The following is a 22,455-nucleotide window of genomic DNA, read 5'->3' as shown; positions in this document are numbered from 1 at the left end:
CTGACCGTGCGGCTCGGCTAAACCGACGGTTGCACTGTTGGCAGATTTCGCCGATAATTGACAATTCGGCTTGCCAATCAAAGGTTCCAATTCACCTTATTACCGATCATCCACGTACGGGACCATCTTGGTACGTCACCGCTTCCCCTCCGCAAGACCTTTGCAATTGAATTGTATATAGTATTGTCACTTGCATTACGGTGGCGTCGCTATGACGAACTGATTTAAGGCTGCATGCAAGCTTGCCTTTATAATCCAATTTCTGTTCAACAGATACAAGCCACAAGCATCTTGAAGCATCCGAAGCATTATGGCACAAGGCAGAGCGAGTAATTACTTCCCCCCTTATACTCCCCTCTCTGCAAATGGCAACAGCAGCAATCAAAGTCCTTCTCCCCCAACGACAATGGAGAATATTGAAGACGACATGCTGTTCGATGACAGCGAATCAGACTACGATGCCAACGGTCTGCCATATCCAAAGCCTATCCAGCGCTCTTCATTTTCAGCTCCTGTAAATTTTGATCCAGATGCCTTTTTAGTGTCCCAGCATCGTTACCAAAGATTAGAAGATCTGCACGCGCAGTTGACAAATTGGTCCAGCTTGTTGCAGAAGGAATTAGTCGAGCTAATTAACCGCGACTATGCCGACTTTGTCGGTTTGGGAAAGTCGGTTAGCGGCGGGTCGGGAAAAGTTGGTGATATGAAACTCGTGGTTATCGGTTTTCGGAGGGAAGTGGAGGTGAGTGAAGGTCCCTGCACAGTATTACTTTAATGCCATGGAACTGACATATGCGTTAGGGAATTTCGTCGAGGTTGAACGGCGTCATACAAGAAATGGACGAGTTATTACAAAAGAAACGAGCACTACGAGAAAAAGAGGTACATTGCACGAGTCGTTTACAGTCCACGCGAATGAAGTCGCAATCTAATCAATGGACATAGAATCTTGGCAGGTCGTTAATATCCTACGCACAGGGATTACAAGAGCTCGAGATAGCTTTGCACATAGGTGCATCATCTGTAACCAATTCCGCCGAGATCGACGACACCTATCCCTCGTACGTACCCGGCATTGGTGCTATGACTTAACTAATATTTTCTTGAATTAGATTGGTATCCAGACTAAAGTCACTGACCGCACAGTACCACTCTGTAAGACACATTCTCAAAAACCTACCAAAAGACCATCCATACGTTGTCGCACAGGAATCTCGGCTTAGTAAAATTCGAACAGAGCTCATTGGTCAGTTAACAAGCCAACAAGATAGAGACTCTAAAATTGAGTTATTAAGTTGTCTTTCAAGAATCGTGAACGAGGTTAGGTATGAAAGGGCGGTGAGATAGTTTCTAAAATCTTATGCGCATATAGCTCTCAATGAACGAAGTAATGCATTACGAGCACAATTCTCTAGCATCCTGTATCGTAGCGACTCCTACCCCGATATTCACAACAAGCGTAATGATCTAGAATAGACAATATTCCAAAACGCGGAGAGACTAATTGTACTATATAAGTACAGCCGCGAAATAATATGGGACAATAAGGTATTGATAACAACAACTAAATAAGATAGCAATCACAAACTACTCCATGCACAAAACCAGAACCGCAAATGTACAGTAATATATAAAAAACAAACTATGAAACAATACCCTGCAACAAACGTCCATTCCGACCCAAATTTAACCAAATATGACTTTCAGAATTTCTCTTCATCAGCTGTACAACCTTCTATCCAACTCCCTTAAAATACTAGCAACGCTGGCAACCTCAACCTTACCGCCTCTGGTACTCAACTTGCCAACCAAAGACGGCAATTCAACGGCCTTGAAACCTCTATGCCGCGAGAGAGTCCGATAAGCCGCTGAGCAAGGAATGAATGCCGTGTCCCTATCGGTGGAACCGTTACTTCCACCGCAGCAACCACCAGGCTGATTGCAGTTACCGCAGCCAGTACTGCCGGTACTATTTTGCTGCCCGGAAGCAAGTGACGTGCAGAAAAGCGTCTGCATGGGATCCCGCTGACACGCTTCGCAAGTTCCAGGTGCAAAATTGTTCGCAGGCGCAGAACTCGACGCCACAGTAACATCGTTTATTGGCTCAGGATGTAGAGTGTGCAACTTATTCTGGACCGCATTCCGAGAGCGAGGGTCGTTGCGAAGGGGAGGTAAGGTTGTGATCACACTATTCTCCATGACTTGGGAGTCCATCATAGAATTATTCGCTTCGGCGTCAGCGGCCTCCGCACAAAGACATGGGGTTCCAGAAGAGCAGAAACCGCACGGATCGGCCACACGAACATTCGTTTTCATCTCAGACTGATCCGACGAGAGAGCAGATCTGAAATCAGTCGCATCATTAGAATGGTAGTCCTGTCGCCTTAGCTGATGCTGGTGCCGAGGTTGGGGATGATATGTGCCCTTGTTCACGGAGACAATCTTAGCGGTTTGGAAAGCGTGGGTGAAATCCATCTCTAGATCTTCCTCGTGTAGGACCTTTAGCCGCTTGTTATGACTTTCGGCAGTTGTGGCCGAAACCAGCGACGGTGGCCGCTTAGGGAAGATGTCAATCGCTGGCGTAATGCCGATATCGCTGCACAAGCAGTTTCCATCAGTATGACAAAGACCGCATTTATCAGAATGGCCAGAATCTTGCTCGGGATCGGGAGTATTCAAGGGGGATGGATGACTGACGGCATGGGAGATTGATGAACGGTGAGTGTATGACGACGGAGAATTCGTCATGCCAATATGAGGAGATGAGACCGTGCTTTGACAGGACGATGTGCTCTCCCGCCGTTGTTCCTTGAGCCGTCGCCGAATAGGAACGGTCCCGGTGGATGGAGATACGTACAGATGTTGGGTACCAGTCGAGGACACTGTCGTAGCGATAGTCGAAGCTGGCAACGCTCGTGACCGGCCATCCACCGGCAAGCGCTCCTCCAAAACACGATCCAGCATTTCATGGCTGTAGGTCTGCTCATTACTGCCCGGGGATGGGGCCGGAGAAGCAAGATGATGTGCGGCTTGGTGAATGGCCAACGCCAAGTGTGTCTGGACACCTTGCCCGGTAGCTCCCATAGCCCCCTGCTGCGCCTGGAATTGCTTGAAAAGCTCGAGCTGCTGCTTCAGTTCGTCCGTGACATATTTTAGTTCTTGATTTTCCGCAGAAATTCGCATGAGTGTAGATGTCAAACGGGTCTCCTTCTCTTCCTTCTCTGACTCTAGCTCTTGCAATCGCTCTTCCAATTCCACCACACGCGCTGCACGCCTCTCACGGAAAGCCCTCTGCGCCGCCCTATTCTGCGCCTTTCTCTTTGTGGGCGGTGTTTCCGTGGAAGGCTTTCTTCCCGGCTATGTGAAAACATAACGTTAGCATTAATAAACGCATCCAATGCAAGATCCACGGTGCCCACAAAGGAACTACTTCTGCGCTGGAAATATGTGAACCTACCTTTGGTCGAGGCGGAAGAACCCATTCCTTAGAGGGCCTAATGCAGTTACTAACAGCTATATCCGTTGGAGTCTCAGGCTTATTTCGTGGGGCAATAGCGGACGACGGCGAGGCATGAGCTTCGAGTACGGGACCAGCTGGTTGTATGGCAACTACACCGATAGTTAGGACCAAGTTAATTGTACTTGCGTAGTCGACAACGCGACAGTAGAACCAAATGTAGACGTACTATGACTCGGAGCCATCGTTCCACGGTATAGTCAATGAAAAAGTATTGAATACTGGTAGCGTAGGCTATAGAAGAGAACGTTGAAAACCTGGGTAAAGAGAAAGGAAAGGCCTTGACTGGCAACACACGCACGCAGGCAAACGTACAGACAATGAAGGTACGACTGTAAGCAAGGTGTTGGATAGTAGAATGGTAGTTAAGAGGGAGAACAGGTTGCGGGTGGGTGAGAGAAAACGGGACCAATATGTATATTGGACAATGAGTCGAATTGGGTATAACGGGGAATGACATAAGTCGTCACTTTGGTGGCGAATGGAGCGCAGGTGGAGTTATGAATGGCATATGTGGCATAAATGCAATCCTATTTGCTAACCTGCAACTCGTATTTTAAGGTCGGGTAAGGGCCTAGATCTAATCTCGATCATCTGTCTATTTGCAGTCTAGACCTGAGAGCTCAGCGCCGGGTCGACTCCATCCGCAAGTGGGGACCTCGAAGTAGATTCACTATTCCCTCCTATCTTATACCGCATCCAATTGGCTCCCTTGTATCATCATAGTCGATATTAATCGTGGCCTACTCTCTGGTGCATAATATTATGGCCGAGTAGGTTTGACCTAGTGTCCTAGTCATCACCATTTAACTACCTCTGTTACAATACGCAGTATCAAGCCCGTTAACTTATATGGCAGACTAGATACGTAGCGTAGGACGGCGGAATACAGTCTTCGCCGATGATTTTCCCGACAATACAATAATGGCTCGTGATTAGAGACGTAAGCAGATCGAAAAAAAAAGCAACGAGCAAGGCAAACTGCGTCGCACCTTCGTTACCATTTTCAGGCGACTCGGCACTAAGAACTGAATGGCTCGTAACTAAATTTATACAAATAAAATGTATGAGTTACGAAACGTTTAAAATCATTAGTGCTAGTATTATTTTTAGTAGGAATTTTATTTACGACAGTCAAGACGCCTCCAAAAAGACCTATGACAAAACTTAATGAATTGCACCGAGTCCGGATCTTATTGCACGATCCTCGAGTCATAATACGGATTCAATAAATCTGTTTCTGGACCTTTCGAAAAGCAGCCGCCTCATGTATTTTTTCCTGGATATATTATGCAGTGAAGTGAGACAGGACAGTGAAGATTCGTCCCCATTGATTTAAGGTTTTAGATTGCAGGATCTGATAACTCTGTTTTAAGTTAAGAGACCGATGCCGCACAAAAAGATGAGGTACTACATTTTTAACTTTTTTCTGCATTAGCATGTTTGCTTAATTAATATATGTATTTTTAGGGCTTCACACGCATGCGAATAATTGAAGACTTTGTTTTGTTAAAAATGCAAATACGAATAAAATATTTTTAATATTAAGTAAGCATTTGTGCGTCCTAAAGTGAAGCCACCCAGAATCCTCCTTGTTGTACATGTCCGCTCAATAACATCTGCTTAGAGTATTAGTAGTACATTCCACTGATTCGGTGAATAATTATCGGTATCTGATTCTCTGATTCTTGTTTACTGTAAGGCCTGAATGAATTTTTTCATCTTCCCATAATTGCAGAACGAAGCAGGCATAATGCGACAATAGACATTTATTGGTAACTGCGCCATTATAGTTGATGAAGCAAATATCAGAAACAATTAAAGCAGTTTCTACCAAATGAATCGAGTCAAAGAAATTTCGCATATGCTTCATAGGAAACAGCCAGCTATCCAGTATCAGGTATTCAATGTAATCCCCTCTGAAGTCGCAGCTGTAACAAATGAATGCCGCACAGAACGCATGTATTTCATAGAAAACAGCCAACTATTCAGCATCTAGTCTTGAATTGTAATCCCCTCGTGCGCTCGTTGAAAGCCAATGCCAAGCTCTGCCCAGTTTATTTGAATAATTACGTACGTACCGATTTCCCACATCTTCGTAACTGCAATCGCAGCCATTAAGCCCATCCTTTTCGATGTCTTCCAGCGAGTCATCAGCCAATAACGAATCCAGTTTACCTTTTATGTGTGCCGCCGGCGGCTTTTGTAAAGGGATAGAGTTAGAAGAGTCGGCATCCTGATTACTGCCACGATTATTGTTCCAGGCCTTGCGACTATCCTCCAGCTCTTGCGAGATCACTGCGTTACAAATGGCCTCCTTCATATACTTTTTCATGCTGCTGTATAAGTATGCCGCCAAACCCAGTAACCCTATAGCAGTGAATATCGACAGTGGAAGAATAATATGGAGCAAGTTGTCTTTTGCATCTTCCAATCCATCGCTGCCGTCGTGCTCATAGACGTCCACCACGCCATCCGGCGTGATAAGATACGATGTAATTGTCACTACAGCAGGCGCCGTTTCTGTCACATTATAATGTGTCCCATTTATTGCATTGGCAATTTTGGTGAAGTTGGATGAAGTGGAATTGTAAAGGTCAAGTTTCAGGTTTGCCGTTTCTTTTTGAACCGCCATATCTACTTTCAACTGTTTCGAAAGCAGCGAGCCGTATAAGACCGGTTGATACCGCCTTGGTTCGTAAAGAGGATAATTCAGATTCACGTTCAGAAGCGATAAAATCAGTACTATCGTAATTTGCTTTGACAGTCCTCGCGTTGGATGTATCGCGCGTAAGAATGCAGAAATTTTGAAGTGCCGAAAAGATGCAAGCATATACAGGAACGGCGTATACTGCAATCGGTGTGATATATCCATGAGAAAGGACAGGAAAGAAGAGGGAAAGAAGAAGAGGATGAATAGGCCATGGATATTCCAACGGCCTCAACGGGCGGATTTCGAATCGTCGCTTCTCGACTCAGCCACTTAAATGCCACACGTAACTTTCAAGTAAGTACTGGGTTTTGTACTTAAACTTAAACACTGAACTCAATTACACATCAACCAGTTAGTTCGGCTTCGGAATCTGAGGGTCCATTTCATAGCCTGACTATACCAATACAATAAAACGTTCTACAACGGTGGCTTGCGTATTAGTGAATTCTCCAGTTATTTAAGGCACATTCTTTACGATCATTCAATTGGCCTTAATTTAGTTTACGTTGTTTGCGTGCCTGAATCCAGAGAGATACATAAAGGACTTTTCACCGTGTCGTTCATCTATCCGCGGTTGTCATTAATTATTTATAATGTCAACGATTCTAAATGCAGCGACATACCCGCCGACTCTTACGGAAGAAGAGACCGCCAACCTTGCCGTCGCGCTCCGTGACTGGTCGTTATCTCATGGTCTCATTATCCGTGCTCCAGCTGATACGAATGCCGCCGATGAAGCAAGCGTACATGTCCCGTTGACATTACATCCTTCGCCGTTTCCCAAGAACTTGTTCGATCAGGCGCTGGGACTGCAGACAGTGTTCAATGAGCTGTATGCCAAGGTAGCTGACGACTCTGAGTTCTTGACCAAGATTACGACGGAGTGAGTGCCGGTTTTACCACGCTCAAACACCAATTTTGTTAACATCCTGACAGGCTCGCGGATGTTGACGACTTTATGTCTGATCTATGGAAGCTTTATTTGGAGGTTGACGAAATAACTGGGGGCGTGCCCGCGCAAGCACTCACTCTCGGACTTTTCAGATCAGATTACTTACTGCACACTACATCTACAGCTGAGCCATCTATTCGTCAGGTGGAATTGAATACTATATCAGCGTCATTTGGTGGCTTGTCGAGTCGTGCGGCTGATTGTCACAGATTCTTGCGAAAGTCGGGCTTATATGGCACTGCCGCTGGCAGCGAGTTCCTCAAAGACGAAACCATGCCTGTCAATCCCTCTGCTCGCGGTCTCGCCAAAGGTCTCGGTGTCGCTCACAATGCGTACGGAGTCAAAGACTTTATAGTTCTATTTGTCGTGCAGCCGCGCGAGCGCAATGCATTTGATCAGCGGTGGCTGGAATATTACCTTCTGGAGGACTTTGGCGTACTGTCTGTCCGCGCCAGTTTAGAGGATATTGCAGAGTTTGGAGAATTAGACTCTATTACCAAGGAGCTCAAGTATAAAGGCCGGCACGTCGCAGTAGTATATTATAGAGCTGGATATACGCCTGCTGATTACACCTCACCCGCAACATGGGGCGCCAGAAAGAAAATGGAATTGTCGAAAGCTATCAAATGTCCTTCACTAGCTACTCATTTTGCCGGAGCGAAGAAAGTGCAACAAGTACTTATCGACGAATTGGTTTTGGCGAAATTTGTTCCCAACGCAGATGTCCGTGACCAGCTTAAAAATACCTTTGTGGATATTCTACCACTGGATGATTCGGAACTGGGTAAAAAGGCTCGCGAGTTGATAGAAACATGTCCGGAGAAGTATGTGTTGAAGCCACAACGAGAAGGTGGCGGTAATAATGTCTACAGAGAGAAAATTCCTGGATATTTGAAGGCATTGAATGATGAGACATTGTGGCGAGGATATATTCTTATGGAACTTATTGAGCCGCCGCAGGATGTGCGGAATGCGATCATCAGAGCCGGGAAGGTAACCGAGGGTAATGTTATATCTGAATTAGGCGTCTTTGGATGCGTGTTGTGGGATAGCAAGACTCACGAGATTAAGCAAAACTTCGAAGCGGGATGGCTTTTGCGAACAAAGTTTGCAGACTCCGAAGAAGGCGGTGTGGCGGCTGGATTTGGAAGCATTGATAGTGTGTTGCTTATATAGTTTGTTTATTTGCATGGTATGGTTACATGGGTTGTGTACTTTAAATGCATTTGAAGTTCACCAAAATATATATTGCATGTCCACTATAAAATTGGGCAAGGTTTATGCCAGGTGTTGGTAATTTCCAAACTTCGCGTAGCGCCTGCGAAGCCGCACTCAAGTTTGCGCGATGGTCGAACCCAAACCAACATAATCCAACTCCTGTCCACACGCCCGCCAAAAATCTAGCCTTAGTTGTCTGTATTGAGGCGAACAGTCCTTACGTGCCGCGCATCTGCAGTGCCCACAAGACCTCTCAATTACTGCTGATTATCGTCGAATCGTATTCTTTCTTGCAAATGAGTGGCAGAGCCAGATATAATGGGCACATCGGATGACAATCTCGTGGAAGAACTGGTGGACTTGGTATGTGCGCTATCTCGCGAGCGGCAAATAGGTCATCGCAGCGGATTTCAATTTTGCTATGGCTCAAGTTCGACTGACACGACTTCTTTTTGAATGCTAGGACTCAACGGAGAACTGTCGTACTTCATCTGCGAATCGTAGCTCATCAAGTCCCACGATTACGCGCACTCTGCCGAGGAGACCTGCCAGTTCGTTGATTCCGAGTTTCAGCAAGTAAGTATCAGGATTTCCATCCTTCGACGCGTTTGCGCTGATTTTGCGTAGTCGACCGAGAGACGCGACTCCGATTATGAGGCCAAGTGTATGTGAATCTGCTTTCGTACGAATTTGCGTGTCGTGATGGAAATGCTGTTTACGACGCGTCAAGGATGAATATAGGGGCTGACGTTAGCATGTTTAGAGGAACTTCGTGGCGTTCATGCCCATAGACACGCTTAATACGTCACGGTCACAGCACAGCAAATTGCTTAAGCATTCTGATAGCAGTTTAAATGAGCATGACCCATCACGGAAGCGGAAACGGGAATCAATTCATGAACGGATGAAAGGCAGGCCGACGACGGATGCTAGCCAAACGCTGTCAAATGGACTTTTGGTATCGCGGACAACTTCGCCGGATAAAGAGAAGAGCAAGACCATAAATACAGATGGTGACAACGCGGAGGCAACGAAACATCATAAGAACGACAGTAACACGACAGCTCCAGTAGATGTGTCACATAATATTCTATCAAGTAGTCCACCAGCCACGCAACAAGTCTCGTTACCAAAGTCAAACTTTAAGAAACCTCAGCATCCGCCGACTAAAACTGTGTCTTTGAAAATCCACCAGCTGCGATTTGGATCTTACACATCATCTGACGATGACTTAGTATTTGCAATTACTATAATGCCAAAACGAATAGAATCCGTGTCAGAAATACTACGAAATGCTGAGCTAATGAATGGCTTCAACTTTGCTACGGAGAAGTTTTTAAAGCTCACTGTATGTTCAATTTATGTTATTACGTCTCAACGGAGGTTGACTTGGTATGTAGTATTGTCTGACAACGAGAGATGTCGTCCTCACGTTGAAAAGTCGTCATAGTAAGAGATATTTACAAGGGTTTAAAATGGATCTACATGCTAACAAAGTACAGCTATTGTTGAGATTGCTGCGACAGCTGATACGCTAATATTCCAAGCCAAAGACCAGATGGCGCTCATGAGTTTTTTAGGTGCTATAGAGGATACAGTCCCAAGGATTGTAGATATGAAAGAGTATGTTGGTCAACTGTTCAGCCCACTTTCTGCAGGTCTATTAATAATTGCATAGGAGTGACATGGCCCAGCTGCTGGAAAACCTGCGATATCAGCCCAAACGAAGAAGCCTCCCGCTAGACGATTCCGGCGAGGTATCATCTCACTTCACACAGGCTCCGACACCGAAGACGACGTATTCAAGTATAGGGGCGGAGAAAAAACATCGAGAACTCTTAACTCACGAACAGCTTGATGGCTTTTTGCCCGAGGGCTGGAACGGCACGCATTCCATGCGGACGCGAAGTTCAAGTTCAAGTACGCCAAAATCGAGTATTCTGGATAATCTTGACGAGTATGATATGCCAGACAATACTCATTCGTAAGTGTCCGTGTTGGTTTCCTACGGCGGCCACATACTAACGAGATTGTAGGGATCGCGCAACTCGGAGCAGTAGACCGAAGGTTTATCTTGGCGAGTAAGTTTGCATACTACAGATCTAGTTCTAGTCGCTTACGATTTAGTCCACTGAAATACAATTTCGGCAACAAAACCGTCGTCATTACCGAAGACGACTTCAGCCGTCTCGATGACGGCGAGTTCCTAAATGACACCATCATTGACTTTTACCTCAGATACATTCAAGATCGGCTCCAAAAGGCCCATCCCGAGATTGCAGCCTCGACTTACATTTTCAATACATTTTTCTACAAACGTCTCACGCAGCGGATAAACGGTGTCAAGGGCGCGTTCGATAATGTCAAGAAATGGACGTCGAAGGTGGATTTGTTCAGTATGAAGTATGTTATTATTCCGATTCACGAGCGGGCCCATTGGTATTTGGCTGTTATTGTCAACCTTTGTGAGCTTGGAAAGGAAAAGTCAGGCGGTGGTGCGGATGTGCCCCGGCGTGAACAGAAACCGAAGGACGAAGCTGTTTCGGACATTGAACGCATTGACTCGGATGACGGCGACGACGATAAGGATTCGTCTTCTCCTAAAGGCATACTAGACAAATTTCTGCCAAAGAAAGGCACGAAGAGCATTCTCCCTAACGAGTACGTTTGGAATCTATATCTGTGCGTTGATAGTCGCCTAACTTAGAACAGACCGGTCATTTTCATATTCGATTCTCTTAAGCTCCGACACAACAGTGTCTTCCGTCCCCTCCGGGACTATCTTGTCGCCGAAGCCGAAGACAAGCGCGGAATAACAATCGAGCGAGATCAAATCAAGTCAAAGTACGGATACGCTCCCGCGCAGCCCAACTATTGCGACTGCGGAGTGTATGTGGCGCACTACGTCGAAGCGTTTCTGTCAAGACCAGAGGCAATTTTGCCGTTGCTTGTTGATATGCATAATAATAAAAAGACGATCGAGCAGCAGTTGAATAGACTTTGGGAGATTGAGAAGTTGGGGTCGAAGCGGGAACATATGCAGAATGTGATTTTGGAGTTGAAGAAGGAGATGCAGGCGTCTGGGGCAGATACGAATGAGGCGGCTCTGCTGTCGTCGGGTACAAGTATCGAGGAGTTTATGGGATCGCAGGTTTATGAGTCGGCTCAAGCTGAGACAAGCGAGGTCATAGACGACGGGATGGACTCTTAGCGGGAACTCATGAACGAGCACGATCTGAAGCCCAGGTCGCACCCACCTTAGCGAACAGTCAAACAATGTATCTGAAGGGCAGTAAATTTCAGTCACGGCGTTGTGAGAGGCATTCCGTAGATGTATACTATATAGCTATTCACAATCGAACCTTGCATAGTGCCATGAACACATTAGGAGCTTGCTAATGCATATTTACAGCAAGTCATTGTGATAATAGTATATTGGGAACAAATACAAAACGCGAAACAACATCATGATAAAATTACTATAATGTAGAAAGCAAAAGCCATTTATGTATGCCAAGCTAAAAGGAACAAGTACTTACTTCACCCAAACAATCCACTATTTATTACAAAGTGAGAAACACGCACCGAACAGTCATGTACTTTTCGTTGGATTAAGCAAATCCAGTTAAATCCAGTATACAACAATTGTTCAATCACCATTTACTTGCACTCGCAGCTAGATCCACAGGCACCGCTGCAGTTGTTTCCGCACTTACAGGCAGAGCCTGCGGTTTCAGAGAATGCAAGACGCGACACTTTGTCAGTCAGGGACTCGACGGTAGAGGTACCAGCAATGCGAGCACGCGAAGTGGTCATGATGTAAGATGGTGGAACATCGAGGGCCGGGTTCTGAAGAAAGAAATTGCGAGGTCGGAGAAGGAGCGTCATGGGCTCAGCAGGCCTGAATATTAGTTGGTACAGGGGTTGCAGAAAAGAATTCATAGAAAGTACATACATGATGGGGAAATCCTCAGGAGCAGGGAAATGAGTGATACCGAAAGTGTGCCACAAGACGACATCGGTATTCTCAATGTTTGCAGAGCCGTCGCCTATCCACTCAGGGAGGCCCATAGAAGGCTCACCAGATGTCTGAGGAACATAAACACCAGCAGGGTAGAATTGTCGGTCGACGTATGGAGTGACGTGGATAGTGTGGCGAGCGAATGCAGCACGCTTCCAGACAAGGGAACCCTCTTTAGGTAAGAGAGGAGCGGACTCACGCGAGACTAGCTTGTAAGAGACCGGCTTGCCAGAGTAGGGGTGCTTTTTGTTCGGATTGATCATATCCCAAGTACGGCTAGTAGTTCCATCATAGTCGGTGACAGCCTCGCCGGCAGTTTTGAATACAGTAGCCTTGGGGAAGAACGCATTGCCGTAATAATTCTCCTTGGAGCCAACTGGGTTAGGATCACGGACGGCATCAACCATTTGGACAGAGTTCTCAAGACCGTCAATCATAGGATTGATGCGGAGCGAGAACAAGTGCTGGTGATTGTGAGCGTTGACGCCAGGATAGACCCGAGTACCGAAACCTCTCGAGTCCTCGTCATCGGTCATGATGTAGGTATTCAGGATACCGGTAAGCTTAATCTCAAGCTGAATAGTGCCGTCCATGTGGAAAATCCAGTAGACCATGTACTCGTAGTTAGCTGCGGTAAAGATCTGGGAAACGATAAGCTTCACACCACGGGTAAGGATGGTGGTAGCATAGTTGTCTCGGAAATCGGAATGCTTGAACAGGACACCATCATCCTCCTCGTGGATGCAAATGGCATTCTTGATGGTTATGGGCTCTCCAGCACGGTCGGGGAACGCGGCATCGAGGTAGTGGATGACGCCCTTGCAGTCACAGCCAAGAGCAAGTGAGTTTGTCATGTAGCCACCACCATACTCGCCAAGGTCGAAAGCGTGCTTACGATGGTGCGGATGGTCGGGATTGCCATATGGAACAACCATCTCAGCGAGCGACATACGATAAAATAAAGGACGAACATTGCCGTGATCGTTGTAGGAGATGTTATTGAGAACAATACCCTCGCGATAGTTAAAGCCAATGTGGAACTTGAAATTCTGCCATTCGATCTCACGGCCAGTCATCTTGAAGGAGACGCCCTCTGGTTGAGTAACTACAATGGGCTTGACAGAATCACGGTAGCCGCCCAATTCCGCCACAGCCTTGGAGTGGAAATTGGCGTGCTTATGCTTACTGAGCGGGCGTCGGACGGCAGGAATGTCGATGGCAATAATCTCACCTGTCTCGGTGTCGAAGATGGGGCAAAAATCAAGAGGGTGGGAGTACTGGGAGTCATCCTCGTCGGATCGGTAGAACATGATGGCCTGCTGAAGTCTGCGTTCATTACCAAATCGTTCGTCGTAGCCGATTGTCCAGGGATCACAGTAGACCTTATGCATTTCATCGGCTGGGACTCCGGAGATGACACACTGCTCAATGACTTTTGGATCCTTTCGGATGACGAGCTCGACCTTGATCAAATCTTCGCTGGTGAGAATAGGCTGGACACCCGCTATAAGTTTCCAGGAGTTAACCTTTCCGGCCGTCAGGTCAACGAGACCTTCCCAGACGCCGGAGACACCGGCCTCGAGCGCAACGATGTCGACCTCGCGCGCGGGTTTGGCGACCTTTTCTGAGTCGGCCTGCCAGGCAAGGAACTCTGCCTTGCGGGGATCAGCAAGCGAGACGACATTGAAGGCAAGAACCTTGTCGGGATAAGCAGCCTTGACGATAGTTGTTGCCGCCTTGATCTCGGCGGCGGACAAAGGATCAAGCGGATGGGCCGCAACAGGAGTGGCGGAGGCACGAGTGTGCGACGAGATCTGAGAGAGACGTTCCAACATGACGAGTTCCAACGAATTGGGCGGGGCTGTGACGAAGAAGCTGGGCGACAGGTGGAGAGGATTGATAGATATAGTGCAGACCGAGCCCCGAGCCGCGCTAGGCCGGTTTAGGCAGTCAATTCCGGCAGATTGGGGTAATTGCATGGTGATATTGTATTTACGGTTGCAAGTGCAAATATTATAGTGCATAGACAATCTTCAGTTATTCCTCCCAACGCGTGAACGCTGGTCTGGTCAGGCTTATCGCAGATTATTAACTATTATTATTTTTATTTTATTATTACCACTATATTGGTGTGGGCATCTCGCCTGCGCTGAACGCGGGCGATGCTAAATGCCTCGGAAGCTTGTGCCGTTGTTCAAATAAACGACTACTTCTGGTCTGTCTACCTTGATGAATCGTGTCGATTGGGCGCCGGTTGTTGTAGGACTTCAGATACCGGATATCTTTGCAAAATTTCAGATGAAGCACGCGCATTTTCTCAAAATAAAATAAATAAATTCCAGGACTACATGGCCCCATGCGCAGAAAACCATGAAAGCATGAGCATCGCGCCATCCTAAAGGGCCTTTTACTTGCTGTTGTGCCGTGATTGTCTGCAGATGCCGCTAGGTATCATGTTGATTATAACAAGCACGCGTCCCTGTTTAAAACTCGAATGCCATCTTAATAGTTTGTCAACTCGAAAACTTGCCAAACGGGGACGCGGGAATTCTAATACAAGCATTCCGCAAAGACAGAGACAGACAGACAATCTTACTTGTGCTCTGGATCTAGGGAATCACTGATTATAAGATGACGATGACCTTCGTTTACTGGCAGCCTAATTAGGCAGTCAGGTCCCGGCTCCGAGAACTGATAATTGTGATCCATAAAGCTTCATCTGCAGAAACTGCGAGGCATTTAAAACGATTTACTTTGCGCTGCTCCGATTATTTTTCGCTCGCTGACGTCAATTTAAGTGTATTTTACCGACTCGAGACTCAGGGGCAGGAACAATCCTACCCAAGTAAGCTTAAACTCTTGCCTGTTCCTCTAAACAATAATAATATTACCATACGCATTGAGTCGCGACCGAACGAACGCGCCATAGGCTTACACTGTATCTTTGTTGCCATTATTAGCACATACAAAATTGTCGCATGATCATAGCTGAATAGTTGTGTTGTACTGGATCGCTGATCATATATTCTATACAAATGATATAGTGAATGTTACAAAACATAATATGAACCAAATGGAAATTTCATCTGTCGAAAATACAAGCTAGCCTTGAACATCGAGTTACACTTTTATCGCACACAATGCCACTCAGCAAAAATACACCACGCCGAGCTCCTATCTGCCGCGACCAAGCCCCTCCAGACGCCAACCTCATTACACGAAACGACGCCCTCCCACACTATCGGATGCATCCCATAATCAGGAATGTCGTCCTTCGGCGTCAACCGCGTAATCTTGCCCGACGGGGACTGCAACGCCAGTTTAGCCTGCTTCGTCGGAGAATACGTCGGCGCTTCGACATTATTTGGGAACTGCTTCAAGTCAAACATATAATCATTCCCAAACACTAAGTCCCGACACTGCGGTTTCACAATGTATACGTCGTATCGTAGCGCCTGCGGCGTTGGTATCCGCGCCACAAAATTAAATGGCTTGCTCGGTCCTGAATGCGACACCGGGAACGCCATCGCCAGTGGATATGGGTTATCCCTGACTGACTGCAAAAGCCCGCGCCTCCCAGCGTATATTTTGAGCACACCTGTACTCTCGTCCTTTGGCAACACAGTCTTGACTCGGAACGTTCGTTGGCCGCGAATCCAGAATGGTTGTGATAACGCTGGGCATTTGAGGACTTCGCCGGATTCCATCAAGTCCCCATCCGCGTCAACGCAGTACCCCCGTACTTCGATATCGGCAATACAATCAACATCAACGGGAGCCTGTAGATCAATTTGAATCACATCTGCTGCTGATGTGCGTAACAGAGACGTGTCAAAATCCGAAAGGAATAGATTGTACTTGAACGTAGCCGGACATATCGACGGTAAGTCAAGTAAAAGTTCTTGAGAAAGTTTTGGTACTATATGCTGCTGTGTCCTATATCGCGGAACGTGCGTGAATAGTAGCTCACTAGGTCTAGCCAGAAAGTAAAAATCTTCTGCAGCTGTCGATGGACAGTTGGTGTATAGTGATCGACGAGGATGCGTGGGACTGGCAAGGGACGCATCGATCATTCTCCACTCCCCGTCGACGACAACTGCGTTCCAAGCATGATTCACTCGTAAAGTTTGGATGTCGACCGTTTCACCAGGTGCTATTATTATTAGCTTCGGGTATCAAAATGTCATCATAACCTCTCACCTCTTAAATATCCCGTGACGACATCGCATCGTATCTGAAGTAAATCGCACATTGACTTCACGCAATTTGCAAGCTCATCCGAACTAGCCTTCTTGGACCGGAAAATTCGTGCTATATCATAACTAGGCTCATCATACTCGTCGAGTGGTGGTGGCGCCTGCTGCCATATTATGCGCTCCGTGCAAAATATGAATATGGCACGTAGCCGCTGAAGATCAGACTTGTATGGCCGACAAAGAACAGTTATTGTGAATGAAGATAGCGTTGCAAGAGACGGAATTGATAAAGCGCGGACAGCCTTGTCCAGCGTAGTAAAATTAAATTCTAGTGTCATTAGTCAAAATCGCTTCATCGGAATAGGAAAGAATAACGTACTTGATACATCCATCCCATTCTCAACCAGCTGGCCGTCAGCATCTTCATCACCTTCAACTTGCTTCCTTATTACAGCTAGGGGGTTAAGCACTGAGTATCCCTCCAGCTCCTGCCGTCGTCGACGTTCGGCCCGTTCGTTCTGACTCATCGAGTGCGCGCGGTGCATATCTGTCTGGACCTGAATCCACTGCGTCGATTGTGAGACCCTGGGTGACACAGAGTCGCCAGGGACGTCAGATATGCCAGCTGAACTGTGCAAGCTACTGTGTGTGAGCGCACGCGGCTCTGAGATCTCTAATGATCCGAAAGACGTGGTGGACTTGCCACTTGAAGAGCCGCTACCGAGTGTTTTTATCTTGCTGAAAATTGCGGATTTCTTAAGCTTGAGTGCAGCAAAACTGGACTTCGTCTGCAGTGGTTGATGACCTGTTCTGACCGCAGAAGGCAACGTAACAGGTATTTCACTATACGCCTTATCATTGTCATTATTAGACATCCTACTCATTGCCTTTCGTCTTGCAAAACTCCCTGCAGAAGTAGCACTCATGTCACTTATCATCGTGGGAGCTGTACTGTTGCTCGAGGCCGACAATACACTATTGGAACCCGTCGAAGACGTGTTAACCGTATTTGACCGCGAAAGTGACTTGATTCGCAAGAGGCTTCGCCGAGGATGTAAGGCTGCTTCCGGTTTGGCCCTAGCAGGTCGGCGCATATCTTCATCGTTGCCTTCTTCCCGATCCCGCCCAATTCCCAAGCTACTTTTCGGACGCTTCAATGTAAGCTTACGCGTAAAGCCTGTTGTTTTTCTGTTCAAACTCGGCGATTCTGGGTCTTCAGATTCACAAGCACGATTTGTCATCTGCGTCGCAGCTCTCCGAGCTAATCCTAATGAACTAGTATTATACAAGTTCTTCAGGACATCATCCATAACTGTTCTCGACGGTGTCTGTGAACGCTTTAGAGGTAAGTTCTCGTCCTCAGGACGATACATTGACATAGTCGACTTTGCCCTATATAGCACCTTGTGCGGTGGTGGCACAGGCGGCGGTATACTGTCTTCAATATCCTCGTCTTCAGATGACGTACTGTGATCGTACCTGGGGCGATAATCAATTTCGTCATACATATTACTGTTGTAGATTGTCGTGCGGGCATTGTTTCTTGACGTAGACCGTTTTGCGAATTCCGGTTCCAGAGATTTCGTCGGTGTATCGCCACTATTCAATTTAGCCTTAACTCTCCTTGCATGACAATATGCAAGTCATACAACCTACATCATGGTGACAAAATTGGATGGGAAATTTCCGACGACTTTGTTCCGTTGTAATCGTCCAAACCACCATTGCCCATCGCCGGAATGGAGACACTCAATTATATCGCCTTCAACAAAACCCAAGTCATCCTCTTGTTCGCCAGACCAGGAATATAGCGCCTTACAAAGGCAGGGAAATCTAGTTGGTAATACCGTCATCGTGCATTGACGGAGTGCGCGGGAAAATGCAATTCCGTGGAAGTGGCCGAGGTGGACGTTGAAGACTGGTAATAATTCCTAGTCGTCTCGCAATTTAAAAATTTAAGTAACCCAAACAACACAACTTTTCAAAATAGACGTTAACGCCGGAAGTGACGATGCCCGCTGAGCGTTCAATCGATTGTTGTAGTCCGATCCAGTGATACACGTGTGTCAGGTGTAAACGCGCCGTGAAATGGGGTTACCGCCACATGCCAATGTCGGTTGTTTTGACTTCGAGCCGCATAGGTCCAACGGTCTCCACAGCAACATATTGTGCGTCCCACATGACCACGCGTTTAGTGTGCTGGTCTAAAGCATCAGTCCTCTCTCTTCGAATTCGCGTTGACTGCAAATCTACGACTGTTACGCGTTTAACAATTAAGAATTTATGATGCCTTCTGCTTCTGCTTTCTGGTTGGTTTTTATTAGTTTAGTAAGTCTTGTCTGCGACTGGTGCTGACGACAAAGTACTATTGATCCAGTTATGGCACATTGATGTCGCCAGAAGTTCTCGCCCGCGTACTTTACAACACATTTAATTTTCCCGCCGAATCGCCAATATCGCTCCATAGAGCCGTTTTAGAGAACTATTCCAGATTTGCACTTATCGACGAATCATACCCCGCCTTAATACCGTCGTTGAATTCCTCAGTGAAAGGTATTTTAGTACGGAACCTTTCTGTGGAGCAAGTCAGTCGTCTGGATGAATTTGAAGGAGATGAATACGAAAGGAGGACGGTTATAGTGAATGTTGAGGATACCGAAGAGGTAGTAGAGGCGCAGTGCTATATATGGGTTGACGACCTGAAACGATTATCGGATTGCGATTGGGATTTTAAGGAATTCATGCAGTAAGTGAGTCGATTAATTGATTCACACCGCCTGTGCTAATTGATGTAGAAAGCGGTTTAAGCAGTGGATAGAAGAGGAAATGGAAGAGATGGACAGTTCTAGACCTTAGACGGAGCAGGCTGCATACAAAGCGTGCAGCTTTTCATGGAAAATAGTTTTAGACTATCCCAAACACTATTCATAAAACAAATTCATTACTTGTCATAACCTATCAGGAAACAGTGCAAAATTATACAGACAAACAGAGTCAACTCCTAACAATAAATGTGACTACACACCAAGAACACCATACCATTTAATGATCATTAACAAAGTATGCAGCATGATCGTCCTACAGTCCTCAGTACTCTTTCGAGTTATAACAATCGTTTCTTACAAGAAGACCTGTCTAATTGATTTCAACCTCGATTGCAGTGAAGGCGGCGGCTGACTCATCGACTCCCTTAACAGTATCAGTCGGACTATTCTCCGAAGTTGCCAGCCTGATAATACCGCCACGCTCATTCCCGGCTGAACGTCCACCTCGAGTGCTACTATGCCAATTCCTACCGCGTCTTGATCCATAGTTGCCAGATCGGTTGTGATAGCGCTTGCCAGAATATAAACTAGATGCCGGTTCAGTGTTGATTGTGGTTGCTTTAACCAATGAAGTGTCTATTGTGTGAACCGCATTCCCATCTTTTCTAGATTCCAATGGAATCGAATAGCTTTTGGGACTGCGGCTTTTTATAGGTGAGTCTGTTTCTCGAGGCATAACTGGGCCCCCGGTACTGGAATATGAAGATGTTGGGGACACATTGTTGCTCTTCGTGTTTTCTTTCTTCTTGTCTGTATTATGAAATCCTGCAAGGCCAAGCTCATCCGTGTCAGGCGCATACAACGGTGATGTTTCAGCTGTCTCTGTCTGCTGAATAGATCGTACACTGTCAGTAGGGGTGACATTGCTGGATGACGAGGCCGATGAACTTCTTTGATGCGGAGACTTTGTAGAACCCTCCACTGGACTATCGTGCTCATTAGGCGGATAGAAAATCTGACGAAGACGTTGTGATCGATCATCCTTTCTTTCCGCAAAGCTGACAAAGATGCGTTTCTTGCCAATCAATTTACCATCCATTGCTTCTTTTGCTTTCAACGCGTCATCTGGAGATCTGAAGGCCACAAAACCAAAATTTCTGGAGACTGAAGTATTCGGATATGTGGCAAGGTGAGCTGAGAATATCTCTCCAAATGATACAAAGAGACGTTTCAGCTGTTCGGTGCCAGTAATGACTGTATCATCTAAATTCTTCACAAAGAGGTTGCAAGGATCAATTGGCTTCAAGACATCCGGAATAGTTTTCTCCACAGCTTTGACAGGGGAAGTTTGTCTGCCATATGCACGATGTGTTTGGATAATAGGGCGACCGTCACTGTCTGTGTCAAATGTAAGTGAACGTACACGAGACATTGGACGAGAAGGTCGATAGTTCACGGTGCCGACGACTGAATGACGGCCGCCTGAATGGCGGCTATCTGGGGAATTAATATCTGTGTCGTCAGAAGTCGGAGAGCTCGGTATCGAAGCTATCTCGGGTTCTGTGTCAGTGCCATCATCTGCTTCATCACTCTGGACTGGTCGAGCGGACCGGACAGACGGCGTCCGCGGCCGCGCAGAGTACGGTAGATAGTGAGAATATCCACTATATGTTTGGTATTCCGCTCCTGGATAGAAATACTCAGGAGGGCTTGTGTAGCATGGGTAGTAATCACCTGTAGAAGGATTCCAATAAACGGTGAATGGCATAGCATATTGTGGGCCATAGTTTGGCATAGGCATAGTTGTATACCGAGGATACATTACCGCTTGAGGAGCAGATCCGGTCTCCGATTGGGCCCAGTACATTAGAGGCACAACCGGGGGCTGTGGCACTCCAGACGGCTTGTAATTGACTTCGAGAATGTATCCTCGCACATCCACTCCATGTAAGCCTTCCAGCGCTTGCTTGGCGAAAGAAGAACTGGCCATCAATACATCGCCGTACCGTCTCCCATACTCATCCATCTGCTCGTGAATGACTAAACTGGTAACTGCCCCAAACCTAGAGAATAACCGGTACAGATCTTCTGGGTACATGTCAAGAGGAATGTTAGCAACGATAAGAAGTCGCGATGGCTCAGAACTGTATGAGCGATCACTGTGGACTGAGTGGACGGATACGGTGCGAGCTTCACGAGTATAGGGACTGGGAGCTTGATTAGACCTGTTGTTGGGCGACCCACGAATAGAGTTTCCTCCTGTGTTGTTACGAGGTCTGACAGTACTGTAGGTCGTTAAAATCAAATCGATAAACTCAGCCCACAACAATATATAGTTACATTCTTCGTCCGGCCAGTATTGTACCGTCCCGTCCAGAGATGGCCATGAATGCGGAACCTGAGTCTGAAAAGCGAACGAAAGCATAATAGCTAGGCCCGTCAGTCTCTGAGCTTGAGCTATTTGCACGGCGCCGAAAAATGCTCTCTATATGACCTAAGACACAGTTAGTCATTCCGATCCAGGAGATAAACTAAATCATACCATAGCTAGAGAAAACATCATATAAGTCCTTTTCCGAGACAGAGGGTGACAAATGGCCGACATAAATGACATCGGTCACTTCCGGTTGCATATGTCGGGACGTATCCATAGATGGACCTGTCCTCGAAGATCCCGGAAATCGCTGAGTTGGAGATTCGGATCCAGTACGCGGAGCATAATCTGGTGAGGGTCTTTGCTGCTCATTTTTCTCTCCCCACCTAGGCAAAAATGAGGGCCTGTGAAAAGATCTCGACTTTCTCGTTGTGGAGCCGTATTGATGACGGGAATATGTGTTCTGCATTCTTGGTTGATGTTGAAGACCGAAAGAATTGTCTTGCTGATTGCTCATGGTGCTATTCAGCCTCGAGAAACTTGAGTAAGCTAGAAGAGCTGTTTATATGGTAATCAACACTGTATGGATAGAGAATTTGGTGCTAGTAATGATGGTTCCCAGCCGGACTGATCCGAGACCAGTTTGTTTACTGTGGTATCGGCCAGTCGCGTTAACAACGCGTCAGGGGTAAGGTACCT

At 46.6% G+C, this 22,455-nt stretch overlaps 11 protein-coding genes across 11 annotated transcripts; 5 read left to right on the top strand and 6 right to left on the bottom strand.

Annotated features, from left to right (window-relative positions):
• Positions 1-76: 76 nt before the first annotated feature.
• V1513DRAFT_461555 (oligomeric golgi complex component, COG2-domain-containing protein) lies at positions 77-1,446 on the top strand. The gene is made up of 4 exons (XM_066899898.1): positions 77-742; positions 802-882; positions 946-1,061; positions 1,113-1,446. Exons 1-4 carry the CDS (start codon positions 311-313, stop codon positions 1,345-1,347), a joined length of 864 nt encoding a protein of 287 aa, XP_066756590.1. The 5' UTR covers positions 77-310; the 3' UTR covers positions 1,348-1,446.
• On the bottom strand, positions 1,376-3,702 carry V1513DRAFT_476705 (uncharacterized protein; the record flags this gene model as incomplete). The annotated part of the gene is made up of 3 exons (XM_066900218.1): positions 1,376-3,357; positions 3,458-3,609; positions 3,672-3,702. The coding sequence occupies 3 exons, from the start codon at positions 3,700-3,702 to the stop codon at positions 1,720-1,722; spliced, it is 1,821 nt and encodes a 606-aa protein (XP_066756589.1). The 3' UTR covers positions 1,376-1,719.
• Positions 3,703-5,065: 1,363 nt separating this feature from the next.
• V1513DRAFT_435313 (uncharacterized protein) lies at positions 5,066-6,458 on the bottom strand. Its single transcript, XM_066896598.1, has one exon. The coding sequence runs from the start codon at positions 6,390-6,392 to the stop codon at positions 5,502-5,504; it is 891 nt and encodes a 296-aa protein (XP_066756588.1). The 5' UTR covers positions 6,393-6,458; the 3' UTR covers positions 5,066-5,501.
• Positions 6,459-6,606: 148 nt separating this feature from the next.
• V1513DRAFT_435311 (glutathione synthase) lies at positions 6,607-8,435 on the top strand. The gene is made up of 2 exons (XM_066896597.1): positions 6,607-7,113; positions 7,167-8,435. The coding sequence occupies exons 1-2, from the start codon at positions 6,824-6,826 to the stop codon at positions 8,356-8,358; spliced, it is 1,482 nt and encodes a 493-aa protein (XP_066756587.1). The 5' UTR covers positions 6,607-6,823; the 3' UTR covers positions 8,359-8,435.
• Positions 8,436-8,718: 283 nt separating this feature from the next.
• On the top strand, positions 8,719-9,938 carry V1513DRAFT_372108 (uncharacterized protein; the record flags this gene model as incomplete). Its single annotated transcript, XM_066894765.1, has 5 exons — positions 8,719-8,763; positions 8,864-8,976; positions 9,028-9,064; positions 9,164-9,748; positions 9,801-9,938. The coding sequence occupies 5 exons, from the start codon at positions 8,719-8,721 to the stop codon at positions 9,936-9,938; spliced, it is 918 nt and encodes a 305-aa protein (XP_066756586.1).
• Positions 9,939-10,001: 63 nt separating this feature from the next.
• V1513DRAFT_435306 (uncharacterized protein) lies at positions 10,002-11,946 on the top strand. Its single transcript, XM_066896596.1, has 4 exons — positions 10,002-10,384; positions 10,437-10,481; positions 10,528-11,061; positions 11,113-11,946. Exons 1-4 carry the CDS (start codon positions 10,086-10,088, stop codon positions 11,609-11,611), a joined length of 1,377 nt encoding a protein of 458 aa, XP_066756585.1. The 5' UTR covers positions 10,002-10,085; the 3' UTR covers positions 11,612-11,946.
• Positions 11,683-14,278, bottom strand: V1513DRAFT_435304 (copper amine oxidase). The gene is made up of 2 exons (XM_066896595.1): positions 12,356-14,278; positions 11,683-12,301 (listed from the first exon to the last, which is right to left on the bottom strand). Exons 1-2 carry the CDS (start codon positions 14,254-14,256, stop codon positions 12,061-12,063), a joined length of 2,142 nt encoding a protein of 713 aa, XP_066756584.1. The 5' UTR covers positions 14,257-14,278; the 3' UTR covers positions 11,683-12,060.
• Positions 14,279-15,308: 1,030 nt separating this feature from the next.
• On the bottom strand, positions 15,309-18,688 carry V1513DRAFT_476701 (uncharacterized protein). The gene is made up of 4 exons (XM_066900217.1): positions 18,274-18,688; positions 16,997-18,216; positions 16,622-16,945; positions 15,309-16,574 (listed from the first exon to the last, which is right to left on the bottom strand). Exons 1-4 carry the CDS (start codon positions 18,468-18,470, stop codon positions 15,550-15,552), a joined length of 2,766 nt encoding a protein of 921 aa, XP_066756583.1. The 5' UTR covers positions 18,471-18,688; the 3' UTR covers positions 15,309-15,549.
• Positions 18,689-19,007: 319 nt separating this feature from the next.
• On the top strand, positions 19,008-19,473 carry V1513DRAFT_422356 (uncharacterized protein; the record flags this gene model as incomplete). The annotated part of the gene is made up of 2 exons (XM_066895974.1): positions 19,008-19,363; positions 19,413-19,473. 2 exons carry the CDS (start codon positions 19,008-19,010, stop codon positions 19,471-19,473), a joined length of 417 nt encoding a protein of 138 aa, XP_066756582.1.
• A 46-nt stretch (positions 19,474-19,519) lies between these two features.
• On the bottom strand, positions 19,520-21,745 carry V1513DRAFT_435295 (uncharacterized protein). The gene has a single exon (XM_066896594.1). It carries the CDS (start codon positions 21,478-21,480, stop codon positions 19,753-19,755), a length of 1,728 nt encoding a protein of 575 aa, XP_066756581.1. The 5' UTR covers positions 21,481-21,745; the 3' UTR covers positions 19,520-19,752.
• Positions 21,719-22,273, bottom strand: V1513DRAFT_372685 (uncharacterized protein; the record flags this gene model as incomplete). The annotated part of the gene is made up of 2 exons (XM_066894790.1): positions 21,719-21,876; positions 21,925-22,273. 2 exons carry the CDS (start codon positions 22,271-22,273, stop codon positions 21,719-21,721), a joined length of 507 nt encoding a protein of 168 aa, XP_066756580.1.
• Between the last annotated feature and the right edge of the window lie 182 nt (positions 22,274-22,455).

This window comes from Lipomyces chichibuensis (assembly GCF_038497645.1).
Source record: "Lipomyces chichibuensis strain CBS 12929 unplaced genomic scaffold V1513scaffold_1, whole genome shotgun sequence".
Taxonomy (NCBI): domain Eukaryota; kingdom Fungi; phylum Ascomycota; class Lipomycetes; order Lipomycetales; family Lipomycetaceae; genus Lipomyces; species Lipomyces chichibuensis.
Note: the sequence above shows the minus strand (reverse complement) of the source record. Positions and strands in the feature narration are given on the sequence as shown.

What these genes read in the sequence shown, in the direction of transcription:
- V1513DRAFT_461555 (XM_066899898.1), top strand. Translation starts at nt 311, where the DNA reads ATGGCACAAGGCAGAGCGAGTAATTACTTCCCCCCTTATACTCCCCTC. An exon ending in GTTTTCGGAGGGAAGTGGAG is followed by an intron (nt 743 to 801) that starts GTGAGTGAAGGT and finishes CATATGCGTTAG; the next exon opens with GGAATTTCGTCGAGGTTGAA. An exon ending in ATCGACGACACCTATCCCTC is followed by an intron (nt 1,062 to 1,112) that starts GTACGTACCCGG and finishes TTCTTGAATTAG; the next exon opens with ATTGGTATCCAGACTAAAGT.
- V1513DRAFT_435313 (XM_066896598.1), bottom strand. Translation starts at nt 6,392, where the DNA reads ATGGATATATCACACCGATTGCAGTATACGCCGTTCCTGTATATGCTT.
- V1513DRAFT_435311 (XM_066896597.1), top strand. Translation starts at nt 6,824, where the DNA reads ATGTCAACGATTCTAAATGCAGCGACATACCCGCCGACTCTTACGGAA. An exon ending in TTGACCAAGATTACGACGGA is followed by an intron (nt 7,114 to 7,166) that starts GTGAGTGCCGGT and finishes ACATCCTGACAG; the next exon opens with GCTCGCGGATGTTGACGACT.
- V1513DRAFT_435306 (XM_066896596.1), top strand. Translation starts at nt 10,086, where the DNA reads ATGGCCCAGCTGCTGGAAAACCTGCGATATCAGCCCAAACGAAGAAGC. An exon ending in ATGCCAGACAATACTCATTC is followed by an intron (nt 10,385 to 10,436) that starts GTAAGTGTCCGT and finishes ACGAGATTGTAG; the next exon opens with GGATCGCGCAACTCGGAGCA. An exon ending in CCGAAGGTTTATCTTGGCGA is followed by an intron (nt 10,482 to 10,527) that starts GTAAGTTTGCAT and finishes CTTACGATTTAG; the next exon opens with TCCACTGAAATACAATTTCG.
- V1513DRAFT_435304 (XM_066896595.1), bottom strand. Translation starts at nt 14,256, where the DNA reads ATGTTGGAACGTCTCTCTCAGATCTCGTCGCACACTCGTGCCTCCGCC. An exon ending in CCTGAGGATTTCCCCATCAT is followed by an intron (nt 12,302 to 12,355) that starts GTATGTACTTTC and finishes ACTAATATTCAG; the next exon opens with GCCTGCTGAGCCCATGACGC.
- V1513DRAFT_476701 (XM_066900217.1), bottom strand. Translation starts at nt 18,470, where the DNA reads ATGACGGTATTACCAACTAGATTTCCCTGCCTTTGTAAGGCGCTATAT. An exon ending in GAATGGGATGGATGTATCAA is followed by an intron (nt 16,946 to 16,996) that starts GTACGTTATTCT and finishes TAATGACACTAG; the next exon opens with AATTTAATTTTACTACGCTG. An exon ending in CGTCACGGGATATTTAAGAG is followed by an intron (nt 16,575 to 16,621) that starts GTGAGAGGTTAT and finishes TAATAATAATAG; the next exon opens with CACCTGGTGAAACGGTCGAC.
- V1513DRAFT_435295 (XM_066896594.1), bottom strand. Translation starts at nt 21,480, where the DNA reads ATGTACCCAGAAGATCTGTACCGGTTATTCTCTAGGTTTGGGGCAGTT.